General features: G+C 39.4%; 2 protein-coding genes across 3 annotated transcripts; both read left to right on the forward strand.

The window, feature by feature from the left end:
- The first annotated feature begins 624 nt into the window (after positions 1 to 624).
- On the forward strand, positions 625 to 8,924 carry LOC146308403 (uncharacterized). 2 transcript variants are annotated; one of them, XM_084746111.1, is made up of 5 exons: positions 625 to 1,070; positions 2,090 to 2,227; positions 6,790 to 6,952; positions 7,144 to 7,277; positions 8,722 to 8,924. In XM_084746111.1, the coding sequence occupies exons 3-5, from the start codon at positions 6,891 to 6,893 to the stop codon at positions 8,844 to 8,846; spliced, it is 321 nt and encodes a 106-aa protein (XP_084602237.1). In that variant the 5' UTR covers positions 625 to 1,070; positions 2,090 to 2,227; positions 6,790 to 6,890; the 3' UTR covers positions 8,847 to 8,924. The 2 variants fall into 2 exon arrangements, with proteins under 2 accessions (XP_084602237.1, XP_084602238.1); XM_084746112.1 differs by lacking the exon at positions 625 to 1,070 and having other exon boundaries at positions 1,644 to 2,227.
- On the forward strand, positions 8,881 to 14,873 carry LOC146308404 (synaptic vesicle 2-related protein-like). The gene is made up of 13 exons (XM_084746110.1): positions 8,881 to 8,997; positions 9,079 to 9,150; positions 9,736 to 9,860; positions 9,950 to 10,013; positions 10,116 to 10,241; positions 10,313 to 10,441; positions 10,548 to 10,621; positions 11,458 to 11,534; positions 11,636 to 11,740; positions 12,213 to 12,324; positions 13,868 to 13,949; positions 14,048 to 14,137; positions 14,219 to 14,873. The coding sequence occupies exons 1-13, from the start codon at positions 8,911 to 8,913 to the stop codon at positions 14,408 to 14,410; spliced, it is 1,335 nt and encodes a 444-aa protein (XP_084602236.1). The 5' UTR covers positions 8,881 to 8,910; the 3' UTR covers positions 14,411 to 14,873.
- The last annotated feature ends 913 nt before the right edge of the window (positions 14,874 to 15,786 follow it).

The raw sequence follows: 15,786 nt of genomic DNA on the forward strand, positions 1-15,786 counted from the left end.
TAATACAACATACTTTAATGTTTTTACTGAGCATGTTTTTTCTTTTTCACCGTTTACTGTATGAAACTTTTCATCTGTTCACAATTTCAAATCTAAATCACGGAGAGTTGGATGGAGTGAGATTGAGAAATTCAATAACCAAAATAAGAACTTGTTGATCTTGCTTATCAAAACTCAACAATTCAACAATCACATTATCTTTGACAAAATATTACAATTAGGCTTCATGACCTTATGGCTTACACTAGGACGATTACCCAAAAGATGGTATTATTAATAGTAAAACTAGAAACCAAATACTGTTTATAATTCTGTCACTAAAACTTTTTTCCAATGGTAATTTCATTATGTGCCTGTAAATAACACCTGAAAAAAGCCTTCAGATGTGCAAACTGTTCTTTGATGTTCTGGATTTTCCTGTTAAGACTCTACATGTCTCGCATTAAATGCAAAAGTTAACAAAAAGAGGTAAAGCGACCACCAGCTGGGTCAGTCTCAGACACTGGGCCCTGTTGTTGTCTGTTGGCATCTGTGTGAACAGGCTTTTTGCCGGACACTGAGCGTAGAGATTTCTGCCGTTCAGAGGCTGAACACATGATGGAAAACACTGTTCTGTTCTGTAAGAGGCTGAACAATTTTGCTAAAGAACAGGGCAACAAGATAAACGGTGACTTATCTTGGCAACACTGTTCCTTCAGTGGACAGCTCTGAGGACATTTAAGATTTTAAGGCAACACCCTCACATTAATGTATACATTACAGTGCAAAAAGTCCAACATGAACAATTACCATAAAATATCAAATTTTGATGTCAGGCTACAGCGGAACAGGAAAGTCTATCTGACCCGGAGACCATCACCTGAGAGGGTGCTCCTTTGTCCCTGTCTATCCAGTATGTAGGTGCAGGATCCTGTTACGCAGCCACAAAGTGGCAGTTAGGCTCCTGAAAGAGATAGCGCTCCTCGTGGGCCTTTGACTGACACCACACATCGCCCAGGGCAACACACATTTAGGGGGCTGCAGGTGTCTAGAGAAACCTGACCATCACTGGCATCTGTCATGCCAGACAGGTACAGTACCTCCTCTGTTGCTACTGTTTCACACAAGAGTACAGTAACCGCCGGTGAACTGATTAACGTGTTTGGCTAAATTTTTGCATCACTGAATGACAAAGAATCAACTGAAAATGGGATACTTGTGGACAATAAAATGGGTCAGTGAACCAAGCTTGATACACAACATCTGAATAGTGTCACTTTGTTCGTTGTTTTAGTCATCCAGTGAAATTTGTATTTTCACCAGTGGAGTCTGACGGCTTTGGAGCAGCTTATGTAACAGCAATTTCCTGCTGGAAAAGGCTGTCTGACGGCAAGCTAAAGAGGTGAAAATATTCCAAATATAACATTTTTTTTTAGGTAGACCTCTTTTTTGGTGAGTAAAATACATTTATTGACAGTTTAACCTGTCAGCAGTACATTGTTTAGCCATACTGCTACTGTGGGAACTACACTGAGTATTTGAAAACCCAAACTATCCTTTTAATCGGTGTATTGAGAGGGAACCAGAGCAGTAAAGTTGTGGGTTGTAAAACCAAAACAGTGAGCTGGAAGATGCTAAAATGCTCCACGAAGCTGAGAGAAACAGCAGAGTCAGGTGATTCTCTCTGTGGATCCATTACTCCTAGTAACCCCTTTCACAATATACATAGTTATTTGATGCCTTGAGAATGTAAAATTAGTGATTAGTGTAGTTTTAAAGCCAACAGACAGCAATACACATCTATACTCCCATGTCTACATCAAAATCCACAAATAGTGGCTTTAAGAAGAATAATACAACTGTAAGCAAGATATAAAAAGCCATGCTTGTGTAATTACCTTTGTTGCTCCCAAAATCATGTGCGTCATAGTTGAATCAGTCTTGTGCGATGACCCTGATAAATCCAAATTATTTTGAACCTCAGTCCTCAGGTATACAGCTCAGACAGACACGGCCTGTGATGGCAGTTTTAGAGGCTGACGAGTTCTCCCATGTTTGGAGCACAAGATACCCAGAATCTACTTTGACCACTGTCTCCTCTGCTGCTCAGGTTTGCATTTGTCCCTGATTCAAACACCGACTCGGAGCAGGCCTGGTACCACGGGCCAGGACAGAGGAGGAAGAGGAGGAGGAGGAGGAGTGTGGCCCTGCTGCTGCTTCCTGCTGGGCTGCTGTCCCTGCATTGTAGGTAATGAGGCAGTAATGAGCTAGCTGGCTCTGGAAGCATCGGGCTGCTGAAACATTCATGGAGCCCAGGCAGCAAACGTTCATTCAGCGCTTCACCTGAGTGTTGAACAGCTACACTATGTGTTTAAGGAAGAGTGTGTGGATACTGTATGTGTGTGTGTGTGTGTGTGTGTATGCAGGTATGTAATACAAGGATGTAGTAACTTTATCCTCCCGGAGACCCGTCCTCAGCCTCCTCCACACAAAATTACAGCACAGGTATTCGATTACTGATCTTTGATTAGGCAGATGCATTTCAAACTAATTACTAACTGCTCGTAAGAGACAACCATCGGATCAGTTTGGGATTAATTATTGCAGATTCTGTGACACTAGCTGTCAAAATTACACATAAATTTCAGACATACAGTAATGTGCTAATATAATGCATTCTGTTGGTAAGGCCATGACACAAAAGTTTCATAATGAAAATGTTCCAATCCAACTTAGTTCCTTCAAATGAAAGGTCAAATAAAAAAATAATTTGCAGTCAAGTGATTATTCTGTAACATTATCAGTTTTACACCAACTACTGCCATTTAAAAAAAAGAAAGAAAAAAGATTAACTATAGCATTTTCTGCCTTTTAAAAAGTGCAACACATACCTTACAGGGAATGTGACTAGAGAGACAAGATGAAGATGCAAGTTTCTAACACATTATGGTATGATTTTTTAAATGACATCACAATGAGCACCTGGTGTTTTTCTCTCATCTTTGTCTTGTGGGGTTCAGCTGGTTCAGCTGTGACAGGCCTGCGGGCAGCGTAACGTTGCCCTCTCATTCCAACTGTTTAAATTTTAACATCGTGCTTCCTGTAAGCATCAACAAAGGCGTCTTACGTTACTGCCTGAAGATCGGCCAAAACACACGGTGACATAAGAGAGCATGTCGGAAAAATCACCATTAACATAATGTAATCCATTATGCAAATACTGGGGGGATTTCCAGGATCTACGATCAATCTTTAAAAAGGACAACAGATGACCAGATGACTTGTGGTGGACACATCTTATTGATTTACAGTCCAGCTGCTGAAAACATATCAGTTTAAGTTCATGCTGAATATGATCATTTGACAGAAACTGTGGCCCCTCGCAACTGTCCAATCTGAAGTCTTTAACAAGGAGTTGGAAGAGTTTTATCTTCTTCTCTTTTTCTTCTTTTGCAAAAAACAACTTTCCAATCCACTGTATAATTACAATATTAATGTAGTGACAACCTTCTTTGTTGAAAACTTCTATAAATCTTATATTTACCAACCTTACCTGAAAGTTTTCCTTTAAATTAGATACCTACCTTTTGGAAGTTATCGTATATTTTACAGAATGACAAGTACATCAAAACTAAATCAAAACAAACATACACAGCTAAGTGACAAATATTATTCAGGGTTGCCAGGTCTGTGGTTTTTCTGCAGAAGTGGGCTGCTTTTGAAATATTACTTTGGACTGAGTGTCTTGTATGCTGGTTTGTAGACATATTTTGCATACAAATGACATTATAATATTAAAAATATAAATCAATATCTTAATTAATATGATGTATTTAGACTGTTGGGCTGATATTGGGCTGCTTTTGATCTGCCGTTTGCTTGGTTTTGTCTTTCAGAGCTGGCAACCCTGGTATTATTTGAACCTTTTATTTTTATTTTGATGTCAGCATTGATCTCTGAGCTTTTTCTTAATACCTTAAATCAGTCAAAGTATTAAGTGCAAATAATGTACTGTATCCATATAATAAAACAAGATTTTAAATCAAATTTTTTTCAAAAAAAGAGTATAGAGCGTCTAGAAGCAGAGAATTAACTCACTTTGTCAGCACACTCAGTATTCAGTACTATTAACACAATTTGGTCAAAAACAAACACAGTTGAGGTTAGATACCCAGTCCTAATGATAACACAAAAAAAAATGAGTATATCCTTAACTTTTGCATTCATGTCATGCATAAACCTCCCTCCTGCACCGAGGCTTTACAATGTAAATGGGCCTGAGTAATTAAAAAAGCTGAATATTTTAGTTTTTAAACCACAAACTGTACAGTAATGACTCACACACAAAGACACACCTCAAGATTTCAACAACTAAGAGGTGCGTAATATGGCTTTTTGCAATCTTGTTTCCAAAGAGCATCCTTGATCCACCACTTGTCCAAATAAACATTCACAGACCCACTTTGTCTCAAACAACTAAACTTTAAAACTAATCCTTTGTTCATGTGAGCAAACTGATTGCTGCAGACGGGCAGAACTCTGAGGGCCAAAACAAGCTGCAAGGGTATCAGTTTCAGGAGTGGAGCATTCATTGAACAAATCTTACAATAATTAAAGTACAACATCAGAAAAGCTTCTGGAATTTAAACAAATTAAATGTCTGTCAGCTGGATAGTTCATTTAAATAAAAAAAAAAATCTTACCTTTGAGTCCATGTTGTAGTTCTATGTGCTCTGCTGAGGTTCTGTGTTGTTCCTCGTGAGTCTGGTGGAGCAGCTGATGTGACCATGCAGAGAGGCGTGGGGACAGAGGGACGTGTTGTATATATTCTATCTACCTGTATTTATGACCGTCCCATAATGCAGCAGCCTCAGCATGTCCTCACAGTGTCCTACTTTTCCACAGCTTTAATTTTCAGGTCGGCCTTTTTCACTTGCAGCGATGCAGAAGACTGAGAGCCTCCAACAGTCACACTCAAACCTCTAATAATTATTTAGCAAGATGTCCTCAACTTCATTGTAACAATCTATAGTTAGTCCAGTCAATTTCCCCCTCATAGAAAAGAATCCATATGTTAATTTATCTTAGTACGAAAAACTGGTTAATTGGAGCTCCTTGTCATTTTCCCCTCTAAACTGTGAATATTGATTAATTTAATTTCATTCTTGAGGCCCAAAAAGGCAAGATTATGCAATATTAAGAAAGAAAAAGAGAAAAAGCAAAAAGTAGAGAAAATTGCAAACTTTTAATAGAAATTTTCCTTTTTTTCATACTCTATTAATTATCTCACAGTGCTTAAAATTTATCTTATGACCTTTTGGTGATGGTAGTCACCGACCTAATCCATCTACCTTTATAAAGTGGTTAAATCTGGCTCCACCTCAATCAACTACAACGGTAACATGCTGCATGTGCACTGATGCCTCAGCAATAATATGATTGTGCTAATGTTATCTTTTGCTGTCTGTATTTTTACTTTAAATTCAAGTTTGTAGCAACTAGAAACGTGTTCGAGATACTGTAGTAATCCAGAGCCCAGTGTAAGAGGAGCAGCAGCCGGAGGCCTGAACCGCAAACTGCAGTCAAAGCCTCATAAAGTTAGAGTCTGATGTTCTCAGAAACATGCTACAGCAAGTAATACTGCTATTTAGACGTAATTCCAGGTCTTAAATTAATTCTTTCCTCTCATGAGGCCTCAGAGAACAGATAAAATAGGCTTTGGAGAGTGTAATTGCCACTATTATTGTTGTGTGTGTGAATATAAACCAACAGACACACAAGGGCTACCTCTGACAACAGGAACATCACAGACAGAAATGCTGGGGCCAGTATTTCAATAATGATTAATGATGATGATGTATTGCATTTATATAGACGTTTTCCTAAACCCACCATGCTAATGATAAATACAGTAGTTAGACCACAGAGATGATTATAATAATGATCTGGCCTGTGTATTGTGTGCTAATGCAGATATGTTAATAGGAATAATATGAAAACTGATTTACACTTTCTAACATTTTAAACATTTGAATGAAATGTCGCTTTGACCAACAGATGGAGGCTGATCCAAAGACCAGGACAAAAACTACAAGATCAGTTTTATCTGGGGGAGCAAAACAAGTTATCGCACAATCTGGATAACTGTGATCTAGACTGAAAGTTTTGAAATACTGTCTTCTGCTGATTTGACCAGCTATCACCAGCCGCACTGTACGAAAAGGATGAGAGCACAGCCTGCTGTCAGCTAGAGGCTATAACAACTCATCAGCACTGTAATTTTAAGCTGCACCTCATGTCACCCTCCTCTTGGTGAATATTATCAAATCTACTCACTTTTCTCCTTATTCTTCACTAATATGTAATCTTCACAGGAGTCACAGGAGTGGCATAAGGGCTGTGAAACACACACCCTCTGTGTGATTGCGTTAAGTTAGAAGCTGAGCTTACTGTTGTACTTATTGTAAGTCCCCCTGGATAAGAACATAAGCCTTGATTAAGTGGATGAGGAGAGATTAATACAGTTTGATTTATCTCAACTACTGACTGAGATTCCATCTTGTTTTGATGTTAACTTCGAAACACCAAAGGAAATTCCAAGTGATAAAGCTGAATTAAACAACATGTTGATGAACCATTTTCAATCATATCGGTCTCGCTTATTATTTTGATGAATCTAGAGAGAGTGCTTACATAAATACGGTTGACCCATTTCAGTCACAAGCTAACCTGCAAAACTTGTGTCCATTCAGTTCTTAAATAGCACCGTTTTGCTTCCTGGTGTGACTCCACCCCTTTCCCTCTCCTCAGGTATTGTTCTCTGAACGGGTGTTACCTGAAGTGCACCAGCAGGTTTGACTGAAAACACCGGAGTGTGTGTTGTGAGACGACTTTCACAGACAGTCACTAAAATGGACAGCTGGGGCAGATCGACCACGATTCTGTACAAGCGCTGGAGAAATCCTGAACTGAGGTAAAACAATGAAAGGATCTCATTCTTTTATTTTTTTCATTTTATCTTTTGTATTTCCTCATCTGTCTGGTAGCACATTAGCACATCCCTGCTGTGTTTACATACCAGATTGTTGCCACAGGGCTATCTATAGCCATACTGATGAAATTCAGCCTTGCTTGAATTTCTCTTGCTGGTGTGCTGACTTTCAGGGGTGAGGCTAATTTTGTGGGTCAGATTGATGAGGACCAGAGCACAGACAATGAGATCTGCACTATTGCCTCAGCAAGAATCAACTCAGGGGGGAAAAAGTCTGCATCCACACCTGGATCTGATCAAACTGAAGGTCTGTAAAACAGTATTAGCTGCAGTTTATGCACATTTTGATCTAGTCCGTCTGCTATGTTTGGAAAAGTAGGCACAATGAGGGAGGGCCCTCATATAAATGTGTCTAGAGTCTGACTTTGCTTGTTTTTGTGTGGAAAAGGTGGGTCAGCTCCTCCATCAGTGGTGAAAGAAGTATTTTGATTGTTTACTTAAAACTCCTACAAGGGGCTTTCATTTTGTGTTGATTGTGAAGGCCTCTGTGGACAAATGCAGTAGTCTCTCTCTCTATATATATATATGGAGAAAAATCTACTCCTGCTTTTTTTCCTATAATTTAAAAGTCCTGCATTGTAAAAGACCAAAAATATTGGCAACAAAATGTACTGTCCACCGTGTAAGACTTATTATATTATTGGCTCATTATTGTTGGCACATGGACACGTGAGCCGTACTTAAACGCTTTTAGTTATTTAGGGTGGAGATCATTTTAACTGCTTTATATACTGTTTTTAGTACATTGCATCATATTTGATAAACTAATTTAATGTTTTGTGTGTAAAATTTAAATTTGAAAAGTCATCAGTAACTATAAAAATGCTGTTATAAAAAGTGCAGCATTTCCTCCGAAATGTAGGGGAATACAAGTGTAAGGTAGCATAAAATGAAGTACACTGCTTGAGTAAATGTATCCAGTTACTTTTCACCCCACCTTAGTATTGAAGGGATAGTCCAGATTTTTTGAAGTGGGGTTATATGTGGCACTTATCACATTACTGTATTACTGTAGGAACTAAACAATGTACTCGGCTCTTCAGAGAAATGTGTATTTTCCACCTAAAGAAAATTTCAATCAGTTTAAGTGTACACTGTATTTGGAATATTTTCACTTTACCTTGCTGTCATATAGCCTTTTCCAATGGGAAACTAAAGTAATGGAAGCCAAATATTGTTCTCTCCAAAGCAATCGGACTCCACTGGCAAAACCAGTAATTTTACCAGGCAGAACATGGAAGTCACTGGACAAACGCTGCCTTACTTTGTTAGTTTGTTTGTGTTATTGTGTAACTTTGTTTTTTTTTTTTTTTCAGATACAATGAAATCACGAAACAACACAACACAAGTAACTGATTGAGGCAGCGTTGTTTTTGTCAGAGGAGTTGGGTGGTGGGGGTATATATATATATATATATATATATATATATATATATAGGTGGCTAAAGTACATTTTTCTGCTGACCCAGCAATACATTTCTTAGCTTCCTACTTCTCAAAACTGAGGGCACACAGACTGCCATCTACCATAGGCACTGAATATGGATTTGTCATACAACCCCACTTCAAAATATCCAAAATATCCATTTAATAATCATGAACACCACATCAGTCAAACACTTAAGCGATTCTGCATACATGTTTTTACTGGGAACAGTGAACATGCAGTGACCATCTTGTCCCTTTTACAGAAACCTTCACAGTGGACGATGCTCTGGAGGCCATTGGTTTCGGAAAGTTCCATTGGAAAATCTCTCTGGTCACTGGACTGTCATGGGTAAGAATCTTAAAACATGAGGAAAGTTCCTCACTCTGATTTCCAGATGGCGAAACATCTCTAATGTATCGCTCTGCCTCTCTGAGAGCAGATCGGAGACGCCATGGAGATGATGATCCTCAGTATTTTGGGACCCCAGATGCACTGTGAGTGGAGGTTGCCCAGCTATCAGGTGGCTTTCATAACATCGGTAAGGTCCTCTCAGAACAGGTTAGCTGTTTTTAAATTGTGTGCAAATGTTTGGTCTCGACATTTTTTCTTTTTGCTTCAGGTGGTGTTTGTCGGGATGGGGTTCGGTTCGCCTGTATGGGGGAATATGTCCGACAAGTATGGCAGAAGAGTGGTGAGTCATATCTGTTTTTTTCATATATGACTATTGTTTTCCCTGTTTATTCCCCATAATATCTTATTTAAACTTGTAACACCATGAAATACAGTTTTTCACATTCATATAATATACTGGAATACACAGCCTAAAATTGCTGCATTGAAATAATTCAACCACAAAGGAAAGAAAGAAAGAAGGAAGGAAGGAAGGAAGGAAGGAAGGAAGGAAAGAACAAACTCAAACAAGAATGCACATCCTGTTTTAACAAATTATAGTCTATACAAACAAGTGTTCTCCATATCTTAAGTTTATGAAAGTTGTGTGAGAACCAAGATTCAGTTTACACTAAGCAGTCAGAAAGAGATGTGGGTGGGAGAATGAAAATTGGCTCGGTGGAAAGAAGGAGCTGGGTGACATCTTGTAATCCAAATTTCCTAAAAATGTGATCGGGGTAAAAGGTAGGGGGAGGGCCCAAGACAGAGCCGTGGGAAACACTGGAATAACTGGAAAGGACTGAGATCTACATTTTTTGTGTGTGTGATTTTGTATGCTATTTGATGTTTAAGTCGTGTTTTCTGTATGTGTGTCTGTGCTAAACAGGGTCTGATGGTCTGTATGTGCTGGACTCTGTTCTACGGCCTGTTGAGTGCCTTCACTCCGGTGTACGGCTGGCTCTTGGTCCTGCGGGGCCTTGTAGGCTTTGGCCTTGGAGGAGCCCCTCAATCGTAAGCTCACGACAACGAGATGAAGCCTGTACTGAACACATTTTAATGGCCGTGAAGTGATTTGCAACAATCATTCTGTCTCTTTTTAGGGTGACACTGTACTCAGAGTTCCTGCCCATAAAGGCCAGAGGCACCCACGTCATGCTGATTGCGGTATGGTGGTGATTTTGTTATAAATACATGACTTTTACTGTGTTCTAGTGTTCAATCTTTGATTTGATTCATTATTCTGGTTGATGTGTTTGCGTGCATCAGGGATTCTGGGCGATTGGTGCTGTGTTCGAGGTCCTGCTGGCACTGTGGGTAATGCCCACTCTTGGCTGGAGGTGGCTGCTCGGCCTGTCCACAATACCAGTGGCGATCTTTCTTTGCTTCTGCTTTGTAAGTATGTTGAATGAATGATAGAAATCCACAAAACAAAAATTCTCAGCTGAACTGACTGTGCTACGCAGTGGCTGCCTGAAAGTCCTCGCTTTGACATGCTGACGGGAAAAAGAGAGAATGCCGTGGCAACTTTAAGACGCATCGCAAAAGAGAATGGGAAAACCATGCCTCGAGGGAAAATGGCTGCCTACCAGCGGGTGAGGTTACAGATATACGGGTCAGGAAAAGGAGATGTATGTCTTATTCAAAGCTTAATTTTTTATATTTATGTATACGCCTGCTATTTTTGTCGCAATTTCACAGAATGACCGTGGACAGATCAAAGATCTCTTCGCTTCTCAGTATTGGAAGACTACTCTTCTTCTGTGGTTTATATGGTTAGCTTGAATGATACATTTTCTATCAGCTTTCCTTAATCAGGTACTTTAATCAAAGGTAAATATTGAATCCAGGCTGGACTATCAACTTGGGAAAACTCCAGGCTCACTGTGTGTCAGTTTGTTAGTTTGTTGTCACTTGATCAAGTGCAGATTTGTTTGGGAGTACGCACTTAAGTGCAGTATGAACTGAAATGATGAGAGCCAAAATATAGGTTTAAAACTTTTGATATTTCATTTGACATTGTTCTTGAATTGTATACACAGTATTCCTAATCAAATCTGTGCTCAGTCAAATTAATTTGACACACAGCAAGCATTGGGTGAGGTAATATTACAGAAGTAGTGGTTGCTAATAATGATAATAAGATAATCAGAGGCTGCCTTGTGTATTCACTGTACTTGATAGCTAATCACCTGAGTCAAAGAAGACTTGATACAAATGAAAGTTGTTCAGTCACATTTTTTACTTGAGTTAAAATACAGGGGTTTCTTTTAAAAATACTTCAAAATGTGCAAAAGTTTTCTTTTTATGTCAGTGCATGGTTATATCGTTGCCACAATGGATTTACAGAACCTAACTGTGGCTGCCAAAGGTTGAAAAATTGTTGTGGACTGACCGACCAATGGACTTAAAAGCTATATTTCCAGTAGCAATGGACAGGAACCTTAAGAGAAATGTAGCTGAGTCAAAAGTACAATTTGGCTGTACTGTAGTAAAAGTCATAAGTTTCCAAAAAATATCCATTAGTGGGCTAATTAATTCATTAATTTATTTTCAAATAATTGTTCATAACTTAATTTGTCATTCGCTGTATTTTGTATTTTATCCAAAGGTTTGCAAATGCCTTCTCCTATTATGGGATCGTCCTGTTGACAACTGAGCTGTTCCAAGCTGGAGATTCATGTGGGTGTAAGTATCAGCTACTCCACGTAGATCCGCTTTGAACATTTGTCATATTGCGTCTTAAATTTGAACAAATACCAAAAACAAGCTGTCCTTCCTCCTCATAGCGGCCCAGGGGGCCAAGATTGAACCGAGCTGTAGCCTAGAATGCAAATATTTGACATCAGCTGACTACAAAGACCTTTTATGGACAACCTTGGCTGAATTCCCAGGTAAAAATGTTCCCTATTAGCATTTTCTCAGAGCTCTGGTGTGTAATTGAAGCTGTAAGGTGAAGACCTTCGTGATGCTGCTGCCAAGAACAGTGTCCAGCCCAAATACAGGGGTTTCTCTGTATTTTTCATCGTCCATCCATAACAAAAATTTGAGATGACATGGAAAAGATTTTGTATGTTAATATACTGATAAATTAAATTTCTCCATAAGTTCAGGACAGACTTTAAAAGGTGCACATATAAAGCTGTCTTTACATTTAAAATGTGTATTTACATACTAACCTGTTTCAACTTCCTTGAGGTTTAAAGTCTTTTAAGCTTATTGATATGATCTCACATTTGTCAGCCCTGCAGTGCTTAACCTAACGAGTGTGTGATGTAGAAATATTTTGTTTGAGGGAGTGCCTTAGGATGTTCAATTGTTTATTCTCACTGTGTTGAAGGAATTAAAATGTCATGTTTGTTTCAGGTCTCTTAGTTATCGCTCTGGTAGTTGACCGCATTGGCAGGAAGAAGAGCATGGCGCTGTGTTTCTTCATGTTTTCTTTGTGCATTTTGCCTCTGTATGCTTGTATTGGGAGGTAAGTTTGTCTCTGGAACAACAGAAAATATATTAAAGGGATAGTTAGGATTTTTTTTAAGTGGGGTTGTATAAGGCATTTATCCATAGACAGTATATCACCTACAGCAGATGATGGTTGGCACACACCCAGTGTGGAGAAGCAGCAGAAATACCTGTGTAGGAAGCTAAAAAATGTGCTGCTGTGAATAGAAGCAGCAACAAAATGTATTTTAGCCACCTAAAAAGAGCCCCAGCAAAACAAAAGTATTATCAGCCTAAGCGTATTCTATATTTAGAATATTTTCCACTGCTTTATCTTGCCATCAGAAAGCCTTTTCAAATGGGAATGTGACATTACATAAGCCAAATATTGCTCTGTCAAAAGCTACAAGAGTCCTTTGGCATTTTACCTTGCAGAACACAGGAGTTGTTGGTCTACTGTTGCTCAACTGATTAGTTTGTTACGTTAGTATGTTATTATGTGACTTAAGTGTTGTAAAGGGTTGGTCTGGATTCAGCAAAGTTACACAATAACACAAACTAACCAATCGAGGCAGCAGTAGACCAGCAACTCCTGTGATCTGGGAGGTAAAATTACTGACCTTGCTTATGGAATTTGGTGAGTTTAGAGAGAGCGATATTTGGCTTATAAAACGGTGGTTTCCAATCAGAAAAGGTTGTCGGATGGCAAGTTAAAGCTGTGAAAATACAGTGTAAATTTAAACTGATATTGAGGTGTCATGGTGGTGCAGTGGTTATCAACTGTCACCTCACAGCAAGAAGGTCCTGAGTTTGAATCTCCCAGCCGGCTGGGGGGCCAGAGAGTTTGTGGGGCAAGACCTTTTTGTGCAGAGTTCGCATGTTCTCCTCGTGTCCGCGTGGGTTCTCTCGGGGTTATCCGGCTTCCTTCCACAGTCCAGAGACATGCAGCATAATAAGTTAAATGGTAACTCTAAATTTCCCATAGCTATGAATGTGAGAGTGAGTGGTTGTTTGTCTCTATTTGTCAGCCCTGCAATGAACTGGCAACTTGTCCAGGATGTACCCCATCTCTCGCCCAGTGTCAGCTGGGATGGGCTCCAGTCCCCCTGTGACCCGTTAGGATAAGCAGTTACAGACGATGGATGGATGGATTAAACTGATCCTGATGGTTCTGTGTTTTTCTGAAAGTTATAGCTATCAACAGCTAACAGGAAACGCACCTTTACCTTAATTTAATTATGGATTTCTCTGCATCTGAACACTGTTGGAAACATTTGGGATAATGTAGTACACACATACACAACTCAAAATATATAACATATGTGTAGCTTTTTTGGACATTTTAATGCTGCATTTTGTAGCTTTGAACTGATATTTTTTATTAGGTGGCTATAATCAGTTTTGCTGCCGACACTGTCCACAGCAGTACATTGCTTATCTTCCTACACTGGTGCTCCTTCATCTTCTCGGTCAGCTGTTAGTAATACACTGACTAAGGATCAACCTTCACTTAAAAACTATCCTTTTAAAACATCATGGCTGATCTCAAACTCTTTGTGTCTGTCTTTTTATTCATGCAGGGTAGCCCTTACAATATTCATCTTCATTGCCAGAGCCTTCATCTCAGGTGGATTCCAAGTTGCTTTTGTTTACACACCAGAGGTAGCTCTACACACCATTTTACAACTTTAACATTAAAGAGATTTGGTTTTAAATCTTTTGAACTGGAAAAAAAAAATCTCTCTCCTCTTTCTCATCAGGTGTTCCCTACAGAAAACAGAGCCTTAGCAATGGGGACTTGCAGTGCGATGTCAAGGGTGGGTTCCCTGATTACCCCATTTGTGGCACAGGTATGCAGAAAACTCCAACAGCTGTCTTCAGATTAGTGTGTGTCTCTGCCGGGTACCTCAGTTTTTGTGTTTTCGTTCTAGGTGATGCTCAGGACATCAGTGAATTTGACACTGTCAATGTACTGTGTCTCTTGTCTGCTGGCTGGCGTTGCATCCTTGGTCTTGCCCATTGAGACGTTGGGCAGGGGTCTGCAGGAGTCCAGGCTTGACCAGGAGGCCGGAGAGCAACCGACTGCCACAACCAGCCAGTCAAACAGAACACTACAAGCCTAAGACCAAAGGAATCAGGAGGAATGAAAAAAAATGGAAAAGAAAGGATATTTTGTCGACTCCCAGGCGGCTACAGACGCCACAGTTGCCTGTTTGACTGTGGATTGAATCATCTGAGCGATGATGGGTGAAGAGCAACAGGGGACAATCTCATTACAGGCTGCAAGTGATAATTGAGGGTAGGCCTACTTCCCATGTCTAATGAGAGTAGAAGCACACTTGTGCCTGGACTGGTTTGTTTACCCTCTCTTCCATCTAGGCCATGAGAAGCAACAGAGGGACATTTTGGGAAATGATGATCCACTGCAGTGGCTCTACTTTGAGCTACACATTTTAACACTTGACCTCAAGAGACTGAGACATTTATTTATGTAAATGTTATATAAATTCTGGATTTAAATTACTTATTGTATTTATTTATATATGATGCCATGTATCTTTTGGAAAATAAAGTTATTAAATCCTATTTTCTTTTAAAAATAACTTTTATTTTGTCAGTGATTCTCAGTATTGTAATTATTGGTCACTACTTGATTAACCAATAAGTGGACTGTGATAAAATCCAGACATTCTTCTCACGCTTCCTTATCTTAAAGGGACAGTTCACCCCCAAATCAAAAATGCATACTTTCCTCTCATTTGTAGTGCTGTTTATCCATTTACATGGAGATATCAGCCATAAAGATGTCTGCCCTCTATCTAATATAACAGAACTGGATGGCACCCGGCTTGTGGTGCCCAAACTGCCAAAATACATTTGAAAAACTCAACAGCAATGTTTCTTTCCAGATATCCTGACCCAGTTACTGAAGATAATCCACAGTTTGTTGTGAACAGTTTCATGTAGGAACTACTTTCTGTCTACCAAACTACATGCCAACTGCAGCATATCACAATATAAAGAAAAGAGTTCTGACGCGAAACTGCTCACGACAAGGTCTCTGGATTTTTTTTTCAGTACTTTGAGGACCCCTAGTGTCATCTAGTTTGACAAGGATCTCTACAGCCGATATGTCACCAACTCACTTTTCAAGATCAGTGTGTAGGATTTAGTGACATTCATTGATGAGGTTGTAGACTGCAACCGGCTGAATACCGCTCGCCTCACCCTCCCCTTCCAAGTGTGTATGAGAACCCACGGTGGCTGCGAAACTAAAAAATGCGAAAGGCCATATCTAGAGCCAGTGTTTGGTTTGTCCGACTACTGTAAAAACATGGCGATTCAACATGGCCTCTGTGAAAAAGGACCCATGCCCTCTTTATATTTAAACAGCTCATTCTAAAGTAGTAAAAACATAATGGTTATATATTTTATATCTGCCATATTCTGCCAATAAATCCCCATAAATCATACACACTGCATTGTTTAAACTATCTAC

This window comes from Lutjanus erythropterus, chromosome 20 (genome assembly GCF_056507025.1).
Source record: "Lutjanus erythropterus isolate fLutEry1 chromosome 20, fLutEry1.hap2, whole genome shotgun sequence".
NCBI classification, from domain to species: domain Eukaryota; kingdom Metazoa; phylum Chordata; class Actinopteri; order Lutjaniformes; family Lutjanidae; genus Lutjanus; species Lutjanus erythropterus.

What these genes read in the sequence shown, in the direction of transcription:
- LOC146308403 (XM_084746111.1), top strand. Translation starts at nt 6,891, where the DNA reads ATGGACAGCTGGGGCAGATCGACCACGATTCTGTACAAGCGCTGGAGA. An exon ending in TGGAGAAATCCTGAACTGAG is followed by an intron (nt 6,953 to 7,143) that starts GTAAAACAATGA and finishes GCTGACTTTCAG; the next exon opens with GGGTGAGGCTAATTTTGTGG. An exon ending in TGGATCTGATCAAACTGAAG is followed by an intron (nt 7,278 to 8,721) that starts GTCTGTAAAACA and finishes TCCCTTTTACAG; the next exon opens with AAACCTTCACAGTGGACGAT.
- LOC146308404 (XM_084746110.1), top strand. Translation starts at nt 8,911, where the DNA reads ATGGAGATGATGATCCTCAGTATTTTGGGACCCCAGATGCACTGTGAG. An exon ending in AGGTGGCTTTCATAACATCG is followed by an intron (nt 8,998 to 9,078) that starts GTAAGGTCCTCT and finishes TTTTTGCTTCAG; the next exon opens with GTGGTGTTTGTCGGGATGGG. An exon ending in CTTCTTCTGTGGTTTATATG is followed by an intron (nt 10,622 to 11,457) that starts GTTAGCTTGAAT and finishes TTTTATCCAAAG; the next exon opens with GTTTGCAAATGCCTTCTCCT.